Source organism: Perissodus microlepis, chromosome 4 (assembly GCF_051167445.1).
Source record: "Perissodus microlepis isolate ML-2025 ecotype Zambia chromosome 4, ASM5116744v1, whole genome shotgun sequence".
Taxonomy (NCBI): domain Eukaryota; kingdom Metazoa; phylum Chordata; class Actinopteri; order Cichliformes; family Cichlidae; genus Perissodus; species Perissodus microlepis.
In genome coordinates, this window is record NC_140464.1 from 1,770,763 (window position 1) to 1,781,372 (window position 10,610).

Sequence of the window (10,610 nt, forward strand, 5' to 3'; positions counted from 1 at the left end):
ACGCAGCAGGGCAGGTTTAAAAAACAAACACGATAAAACTGTCCTGGATCAATAACGCTCACATTGAGAAGCACGTCCGAGGTAGGCCGGTCCTGGGGAATCTTCTGTAGGCAAGAGTCGACAAAACTGCGGAAGGAATCGGACCTGAAACAAAAACACAACATCAGTTCGCTGCAGTGTCTCCGAAGTGGACAGAGGGATACACGGCGCCACAGGAAAACATGGAGGCTGCTCACCAGTGATTGGACTGCAGGACGGGGCTTTCATTCTGAGCGATGTGGTATAAGGCACTCATAGCATTCATGTTGAACAGGGGGGGTTTCCTCTCCGCTGCAGAAGAACGACAGTTAGCATCACAGAGCCCCAGGCTCACACTTTAAGAGCACAGACAGCAGCTCATACCCAGCTCTATGCAGGTGATGCCCAGGGACCAGACGTCCACCTTCCCGTCGTACTGGCCCTCGTCCATGGCCAAGATCACCTCCGGAGCCATCCTGGAGAAGACAGAGAGAACGGGCCGAGTCATCCGCTGGTGCGCCGCACGACGTGCAAAATGTGTTTCAGCGAAATAACAAAAAAAGCTGCACTACGAGAAAAAAACTCAGATGTTGTCCACTTATTTTATTATTCAGGGGTTAAAACTGAACATCTGCAAACAAATAAAGCTACACTGAAGCTGTTTAATCAACAGCTGGTAAAAGTAAAATCTCAGAGGGCAGCGCTGATGATCCTGAATATGACCTTTCAGCTAATATTAGGCTAATTTTGCTGTTGAAAAGAGATTTTGAACATATCCTGGGTACAAATTCAAGAAGCTTTCAAATGTAAACGAAGGAGATCTCATCTGTGGTCCGGTCCTATTCACGCTCTGATTGGTCGTTGGTTTGTCTGTTCAAAACATGGACTGAACGAGCTCCATCGATGCTCACCAGTATGGCGTCCCCACGAAGGAGTTGGCCGGAGACACGATGGAGGCGGAGCCAAAGTCCCCCAGTTTGACCTGACCCGGCTCCGTCAGCAGGATGTTTCCTGCCTTCACGTCCCTGCAGGAGAGAGGAGAGTGTGACCCCTGCTGGCGGTGGGCTCTAACTGCATCTACGCCACACGCCTGTGTGTTTGCAGGTCTTCTTGGTTTAAAGGCTCTTACCTGTGAATCATATTGTGAGAGTGAAGATATGCCAACCCCTGCAGTGCACCGTGGGTAATAGCAGCTATTTCTACTTCCTGGAGCGGCTTTTTGTGAACTGCAAGGAGAAAGAAGAGTTTATTCATCAGAAAAACCAGAAACACAAGAAGAACGAATAAAAACGGGTGAAGTGTGTGCAGCACTGCACGAACCTTCAAGGAGGTCTGAGGCCGAGCCGAGGCAATACTCCATCACCAGCTGAGGAGGAAACGACAGCGATTACACATCATCAGTGAAGGAGCTCACACAGCCGACCTAACATGATGAACTCCTCCACCTCTATGTGTCACAGCTCGGCTGAGACCGCTTCAACCAACAGAAACGTCTCCATTTCGATGTTTTTCCACTGTGAGGTGATGTCACTGAATAACAGTTCAGTTACTAAACACTTATTCCTAATAAAATGACATTTTCCCCCTATAATAACCAGCAGGAGACAGACTATGGGCAATTTAGAGTTACCACTTAACCTAACCCCAATAACTGCGTGTTTTTGGACTGTGGGAAGAAGCCGTTGTACCTGGAGTGAACCCACACAATCACTGGGAGAGCATGCAAACTCTACAAAGACCCCGGCCTGATAGAGGAATGAACTCAGGACCTTCTTGCTGTGATTCAACAATGCTAACCACTGTGCTGGCCCTAGGTTAAAACACCTCCCCGTTAACCACACGTTACAGGACGTACCCATGCCGTGTGCTCCTTCAGGTAGCAGCCCAGGTACTCGATGGTGTTGGGGTGGCGAAGCTTCTGCAGGAACTTCACCTCTTTGATGATGTCCTGCCATTTCTGCACAGCAACAGAAAAACACTCAGCTCTTCTTTCTAAAGTGTCTCACAGCACATTTAAAATGTAAAGAAGTTCGAAAGAATTTAAATCTGTAAAATAATTTTTCTGGCACACAAAATCCCAAAATTAGCTGCTTAACATCAGTGCGACTGTTTGCTATCAGAGCACGAGCAGACGAGGGTAGGCAGATCTTCAAATCTACGATCGTTGCGCTCGTTACCTCGTTGGTCTGCTTGCCGCTGTACGACATCTTTTTGATGGCCACCACTTCATTGTTGCTCACATCTCGGGCCTGTTGGACGACACAAACACAATTTATCAGCCCTCAGTACATTTCAGTTCTGTTTCAGGAATCGAACCCGCGATCTGCAAGCCTGCCCTCACAGGCACGCAACCACCGAGACTGTGCTGATGAGGAGCCAGTTCTTATTGTCGAACTACACCAGAGGGTGGAGTAATCTCTGTGTGAGCAAAGTAATGGCTCGGGCCCAGGAACGTTACGCTGCTGTGGTGACAGGTAGTTGGCATGGCGCCGCGCTTGACTTTGATGGAAATGAGTGGAACCGGTTTTCGATTGGGGACTGCGTCAGGATGTGTGAGCAACCGGTTTGTCCCCTCTGACGAACCGCCGGCGAAATAACTTCATAGATTTATTTAAAAAGGTTTCTAATGAGCAACATTTAAAGAGAGAAAAATATTATTTATATCTATATCTCTCTCTCTCTATATATATATATATATCTCTATATCTCTATATATCTCTATATCTCTATATATATATATATATATCTCTATATCTCTATATATCTCTATATCTCTATATATATATATATATATATCTATCTATATATATATCTCTCTCTATATATATCTCTCTCTATATATATATATAGATATATATATATAGATATATCTCTCTCTCTCTATCTATATATATATATATAGATATATATATATATAGATATATATATATATAGATATATCTATATATATCTATATAGATATATCTATATATATCTATATAGATATATATAGATATATCTATATAGATATATCTATATATATCTATATAGATATATATAGATATATCTATATAGATATATCTATATATATCTATATAGATATATATAGATATATCTATATAGATATATCTATATATATCTATATAGATAGATATAGATATATCTATATAGATATATATAGATATCTATATATATATATAGATATATCTATATAGATATATCTATATAGATATATATAGATATCTATAGATATAGATATAGATATATCTATATATATATATAGATATATATATCTATATATATATATAGATATATATATCTATATATATATATAGATATATATATCTCAGTCATACTTAATCATGAATGAATTATAATCAAGCTGAACCAGTGAACAGAGAACGATTTCTCTCAGACGGTTGGATAATAAAAGGTTTCAATCCGACCTCCTGACCTTACTGTGAAAGGATTAGCTTCTTATTCCAGTCTTTAGACTCATCCAGCATGCTGCTGTTCTCTGGAAGGAGGTGGAGACTGCAGTAAGTAAACTGTGCCCACTTCATGGTTATTTTTAAAGTAATGTTTGGTTTAGGAGACAATAGAGTAAGCTTTCTTCCTCTTCCTGTTTATTTAAGACTGATGTATTTATGCTTCTAGGTAACTGTGTCATGTTTGATTTCACCTCTGACAGAATCCATCAGAACAGAAAAGGAAAGTGTTTTCTTTGTGCTCGTCTTCGTCTGCATTTAAAACCGGTGTGGAAACGTGATCTGGTGCACAGGAAATGCACTCTCTGGAGAAACCGGGTTCGTCTAATCCCCAGTCCTGATTACAAACGTTCCTTCGCTTCTCGTCTGCTTTGTGTTTAGGAAAAATCAGCTTACTGTGAAAGCCGACAGTAACCGGGTCACGCGTGTGTAAATGACACGACTCGCTTTGTTACAGGATTTTCTTTTAGAAAAACATTTTAAAGACACGAAGGGGAAAAAAAAAAATAAGAGGTTTACTTCTGTAACCGAGTCTGCTCCACTGCTGCATTTACTCGGCACAATTAGTCTGTTGGAAAAACGTTTCTTTACGTCAGTTTTCCTTTCCTCTTTTTCCCCTCGGACTCGGCGTGCAGGTTAATTTTAGGACCACTCGGTGGAGCCAAACGATCGACAAGCCCTGCTCGGTGAGGCGAGAACAGAGCTGGACACAATGATCCATTAGTCATCCAAACTACATGATTTATTTTTGAATCACATACTCGATGTTCTCACAGCTGTTCAAAGTGTTGGATCCTGATCCTGAGAGAGGACGCTGCTTACAGGCGCCAGATGAAGTCATTCTGCATTCTCACAGTACTGATAAGACCCTGTGATGCAACAGCATCACCTCTGCTGTCAAGAATACCTGAAATGAGCATTAAAATACACAAACTAACATCTTTGGAGACCCAATACAGCAGCATTGCATGATTTACTGCTCATCAGAATTTTCCTTTATCTTATACTGAGCCTTGGAGCAGCCCATCAGCTCACCCTCCGACACAAACAGGAGGTTTAAAAGCAGCTAGGTTGTTTTTTTGGTTTTTTTTGGGGGGGGGCAGCAGAGATCTCCAAAATCCTAACCGATAGAATTGTGACCCAATGGGGGAAAATGTGTGACGCAGCACATAAAAAGCCGAACAAACACCCCAGAACAGCCAAGCAACGATCAAACCAATAATAACTGTTAGTTATTGTCACCGTCTGCTAACATCTCTCTCAACTACAGCTGAAAGATGTTGTTTATCGAACGATTTCTGATCCATAACCTGCAAATAAACAGCCACGGCCAGCAAACGTCTCAGCAGGTTTTTCATGAACAAACAAAAATAAACGTTTCACCGTTAGCTGTGGCGATAACGCTGCATAGTCGAGCAACAGTTTCGTACAAAGTGCAGCTTTTAATCAATTATCGTTCCTTAATATACTGCTAATAGGAGGGCCGGGTATCGTCACTGATTTCTAGAATCGATTCAATTCACGATTCGAATCGGGAAAATTTTGCCTCTGTCAGAAATATTATAATTCTGATCATGCATCAGTACATTTCCATATTTTTATATCTATAAAAAGAAAGCTGACACTTGTGAGACTTTATCAAAAGTGTGAGCATCACAGCAGAGGCCTTTGTGTCAAAGTAACTGAGGATAAAACACAGAACAACATGAAGGAGATTTTCCTGGCCTGGATTTTATAACAGATAACCTTAAAAACATTCTGCAGTAGATCAAAAACAAAAGAAAGTCATTAATCAACACATGAACATTACCTGATGCTGCTGAAGTGAAGCAGAGCAAAGTTACAGAGGTTTAATTAGAGACACAGCCAACGTTCCCTGTAAGCTGCGCGCGTGCGCAGTTGTGCACTGCTGCACGGTCTCTGCGCACAGAAAAAATCTCACCTGAATTGAAATTAAAATTAAAACTTTAACAATTCTGTTTTGCAGTGTGAGTCAGTCAGTGACTGGCTGCTCCTGTATGGGATCAGAACGATGCCACCTTATCCCACAGTCCAGCCAATCATGCGATTCACATTCGTATATACGCAGCTAATCAACGTGGTTGACAGGCTATGACAGCGTCCTTATGTGCCGACACCGGTGTTTTAGCGAGCAAAGCGGCTGATGTGGAGTGAAGCCACGTTAATGACAACGTGTACAACCATTGGAGATGTGAGCAGGACAGACGGAACAACTGATGGGAAAAGTGTGGACTTTATACCAGTTTTTAAATTGTGTTGATCGGCCACGTAAAACCAGAGTTATGATAAAATATCTGCAATGTTTGGTTTTCTTCCTGAATACTGTCGTTGTTTATATTTACTGCAGGAAGAAACGGTAAAAACGGCGTTTTATAAGGAAAAAGGTGGAAAGCCTGTGAGCAAAAACAAAACCACGCGGACCTGCCGACAGATCCGACCGTGTCCGTGCCGTCGGTGAGAAAGTCACATCTCACTGATTCTGATCCGTCGGCGGGTCTTTGTGTTTACGTCTCTGTGCAGAAGCCGTGTTCCTGCTCTCAGTTACTGTTTTAAATGTTTGGTGGTTGTCAAAATTTTGTGACGTTTCACCTGAGATTCTGGAATTTTGGGCAAAATACATTTATATAAAAAAATCGATTCAGGATTTGAATGAATCGATTTTACGTTATTCAAGCTTTAATCAATTTTAATCGATAAATCGATAATCAAAACCCAGCCCTAGCTAATAGTGGGTTTTTTTAATCAATATCAAGTTTTCACAAAACCTTTAATTTACTGTTATTATTTATTTCACTGCTTAGAAATTGTGACTACTAATTAGAAGCTCTGAGTTCCCACCTCCCTCAGTTTAAGGCAGCTTTCTTTTGATTGGCAGCTCTTCATAAGCTGAAGGTCTGAACAGTGAGTGGGCGGGGCTTCTGTGCCGGGGGTGGTCACATATAGGGGTTCGACTTTGACCTCGCACAGACCCAAAAGAATAAAAAAAACAAACAAAAACAAACAAACAAAACAGCTTGAGGGTCACCTCTCAGGGATTACTGTACACGCACCGCCCTCGCTACTTCAACACGAACATCCACCGCTGGAACAGGAGACACGACAGGAAACGCAAACACTTGAAGCTGTTGTGAGCGACAGTTTTAGAGACGCTGAGGGGCGCAGCGTGTGAAACGTTCTTTTTTATCTGATGCAAATTGCTGCGCAGCGTCTATTTCTGCAGCTCTTCTCTAATGGCCTTTCAAGGCTCCTCTGAAACTCAGACGTGCAGTGTGGAGGTGTGAGTCTACCACTCAGCCTCAAGAATATTTTACAGGTGAAATGAGATGCAGAGCCGCGGCGCACACACTCGTCATGTTCCCACTGTTTTCTAATAAGCTGGGGGACATTTTCAGATTCACACTCTCTTTATTAATGACAGATAAGAGTGATTTCAAAGAGAAACCCACTCAGATCCACGCGGTGGACAGCTCAGCGAGTACATCCAAGAGAGACACTCAGACAACAAGCCAAACTATTTGATTTGGTTTAAGATAATCCCAGCGTGCAGAACGTGCTGCTGTATGTCTGCACCTATACAAACATGTGCAGATGCAAGCTTCACGTCTGCTCTGGTCCCACACTTCTAAACTGGTTTACACCCATCAGTCACCGACTGCTGGAAAAACGTGATGATTCGCCGTCTAGCCGCAGAGCTTCCTTGTACTAAGAATAGCTTCAAGAACATTTTCTAAGAATTTCCCCTTAAAGTCAGAAGTAAATCCCAGCAGAGATAAAACTTTTTCATAAAACATGCTCAGCCTTTAAAAGAGCTTTGAAGCTGAAGTGTTTGAAGCAGAGAGGAGCAGTTAAGAGGTTTAGGAGTTTCTTAAGGACAGGAGGACGTGGTGGAACGGGAACGATGCTCGTAGGTCACACAATCCCCATGTGCTCACGTTCCAGAGGATCTGATCATTGCTACAATATGACGTTCAAAAGAGCCACTTAACTCGTGCACGTCTTTGTTCTAGATGTAAGAAAACATCCTGCCTTGGAGCGCCACAGCACAGAAACAGGTTGCACCAATAGCCCGACAGAGGTTTCTGCATCAGGACCAAAAGCACATGTGGTCCTTAGCTAGTCCTGTATAAGACCTGAGAGGACAGACGACCTCACACTGACTCTAGAACACTCGGGTGTACAGACTGGCCGATATGGCCTAAAATGCATATTGCGGTATAATTTGAAGCATGTGCGGTAACTAGGGATGGGTACCATGATGGCACCGGTTCTGACATAAACGGTAGTAACCAGACTGAAAAGCAGCGCACATTTCGGTGCTTTATTTCGGTGCTTTTTTTTCCTGAGCTGTGATACACTTTAGATTCTAGCCAATCATTTTACGTTTCCGAGGATAGTAGGCGGGTCCAGGTACGTATGTTCTTTTAGAGCAGAGCTACAGATTAAAAATGCCCAAGGCGAAGCGGTCAAAAGTCTGGCTGTACTTCACAGCAAAAGATGCAAACTGAGCAGCAACAAGTGCTTTAAGCTGATACTGTGATACTGTCAAAGGAGGTAACTCTTCGAATCCGATGAAACACCTGGCGACGCATAGCATTTTGTTAAAAGCCGAGAAATGCACCGTATTTGATAGCTTGCTGCGAGACCTCACACCGTGCACATCTACTGTGGGTGTGGTGCCTGTTATCGGACCCGGAGCAACATCCCCCAAAAACCCGAAGAGGAGAGTCCTGGCCCCTAGCCCTGCCAGTGTAGCAGAAATGATGAGGATGATGATGCAGCAGCAGCCGTTCTTCTCTGCGTGAGTAGCTTAATGTTGTTCGTGTGTAATTTACGTTGAGTAGGCTAACCACGTTATTACATTAATGCATGTAAGGTGAACTAGCAAACACCGTCATAGCTACATGCGGCTGTCTTCTTGTTTGATGGCAGATGCTCCCTTCACCCTGGCCAAAAAGGCTAAAATGACCAAAGGAAAAGTGGAAAACAGCTGAACATGAGAGGTTTTTGGACAAAGTTTGTGTTTTTTCCATTGTTTAAGCACTGCTTCCAGCCAAGAGTGATACCATATATGCCCCATAGCTGCAAAAAAGGCTAACATTGTTATCTTTTTATAAAAAAACAGCTGAACATGAGAGGTTTTTGGACCAAGTTTGTGTTCTCCATTCTTTAAGCACCGGTTTGAGCACCGTTTAAGCACCGGCACCGTTTCAAAAGTACCGGTTTGGCACCGGTATTGGATAAAACCTAAACGATACCCATCCCTAGCGGTAACGATATATATCGTGATATATTCTTTTCTTCTGTGTAATGAATTCTCCGCACTAAGGCCACTTAAAATCCTTTAATTTTCTCACAAATCAACAGTGCGCCTAATGTATGAATTCTGGTTGTGCTTACTGACCTCGAACCGATTTTATGTGCTACACGCCGCTCAGAAGAATTTGTGGGTTTTTCCTTGTTTGTTTGTATTACTTGATCCCTAAAGTGTTCTCCAATGAGACAGCGACCCACAGCTCATTTAAGTTTGAGACCCCTGCTTTAGAGGCCCACACCTTTATTTTGGTGGGTACTGTAGTTATGAAGGTGCAGAGTCCTAACAAGCTGTGGACTTTAGTAAATCCAGGAGCAGACAGGATCGGGCACATGTGGCTAACTTTCTCTGAGGGATCATTTAACACGCAAATAAAGCCAAATTAACTGGCTTCACCTGATGTCTTTGTTTTAAACTCACAACTGGAGAGAGAGAAGCTGCTCACACTGAACAACATTAAAACCAGAGCGTGAGTTTGTTACTGACACGGTCAAAAGCGGACGGACTTCCGATTCTACTCACAAAGTACACCGCTCCAAAGCTCCCGTGGCCGATCTCCCGGAGGTCGGTGAACAGCTTCTCCGGGTCATCTTTGCAGAACAGATCAGCCACCTCGGGGTCCTTCAGATTGCCCGCCCGCGCATTCGAGGGCATGGCCAGGGCCTGGAGGATGGAGAGAGTGCTCAGGTCAGTGCTGCAGATTGAAATCAGGGTGAAAACATGGAGGTCAGAGGTCAAAGCTTTTTCTTGTTAACTGGGGTTTTAGTCATAATCAGATTTTCTCAGATTTTCCCCTGGAGGCAAATAAATCTTCATGATCTGTGGATGTGATGCTTTATGAGTTTAAATCATTCTGACCTCTGTTCAGACATTTACAGGTTGTTTTATTAGTTTTCTTATTAGCGTGAAACATACATAAAATATAATTACCATTATATAAACAATCACATAGCTATGTCTATACATACATATTTATGTACCTAAATGAGTATAAAAAGGAGGGGAAAGAGGTTTTCTAAGTATCAATGATTCGGATTCAAGTGCTGGAAACACTGGATCAAAGTTTTCCTATATGTTGGCTGCCCCTTTAACTAAGACAGCGGGTGCCTGTGTTGCTTTTGCAGCATGTGATTTGCCCTTTTATACTTCAGCTGGGCTGAAAACCATCAAATTAATGTGCTAAACATGCTGGGAAATGCATTCCTGCACTCTTGTAAAGTGACCCACTTCCAGTATTCCCTCACAGAGACTCCATCAGCTTCCCTGATGTTCCCAGTCTGCGCTGCACATCTATAACGCTGCGTATTGCACCAGGAATCCCACGACTGGCTGCTGCTGACGTTACCGTTCACAGTTAACACGGGATCTGCACTTCAGCCGTCTATCTGGGAACCGGCTGACAAGTCGAGGCTCGTGAAGCGTTCCAGGGAAAATCGGGCTGTTTCACCGTGGGAGTGCCAAATACAAACAATGCAGGGAGGGAGAGTGACACGGACCCATGTGGGGGAGACAAAATGGCAGCTGCGTTTTCACAAAGTGCTCTTCACCATGAATGGGCTTCAATGAAGAACTGTTCGGCTCAGATCGCTTTAGTGACGGCAGCAGCGAGACGTGAAAGGCCGACAGCTTCCAAAATAAGGACACGCGCTCGTCCTTCAAATCCACTCACCCAGTCCGAGCAGTCACGTTCAGCCTCTGTCTTCTTGTTTCTACGACGACAGCGCTGCTGAAAAACATCAGAGGAGATCCACTCGTACGAAAACTAACGACGGCGACGATAACCAGCCCGGCGC

At 43.2% G+C, this 10,610-nt stretch overlaps 1 protein-coding gene across 5 annotated transcripts in view; it reads right to left on the reverse strand.

Moving 5' to 3' along the window:
• Positions 1-10,610, reverse strand: part of taok2a (TAO kinase 2a) — a 31,303-nt gene that overhangs the window by 11,306 nt on the left and 9,387 nt on the right. For 4 of the 5 annotated variants that reach the window (XR_014800011.1, XM_084925007.1, XM_084925010.1 and 1 more), the window contains exons 2-10: positions 9,340-9,480; positions 2,196-2,267; positions 1,874-1,975; positions 1,339-1,384; positions 1,148-1,244; positions 930-1,043; positions 403-494; positions 237-330; positions 63-144 (exon numbers count right to left, since the gene is read on the reverse strand). Coding sequence is in view for 4 of the 5 variants with exons in the window: in XM_084925007.1 (XP_084781133.1) it covers positions 63-144; positions 237-330; positions 403-494; positions 930-1,043; positions 1,148-1,244; positions 1,339-1,384; positions 1,874-1,975; positions 2,196-2,267; positions 9,340-9,471 (831 nt within the window). In the remaining variant the exon portion in view is untranslated. Of the gene's footprint in view, positions 1-62; positions 145-236; positions 331-402; positions 495-929; positions 1,044-1,147; positions 1,245-1,338; positions 1,385-1,873; positions 1,976-2,195; positions 2,268-9,339; positions 9,481-10,486; positions 10,594-10,610 lie in introns of those variants that run through there. The other variant, XM_084925008.1, reaches the window with a different exon arrangement.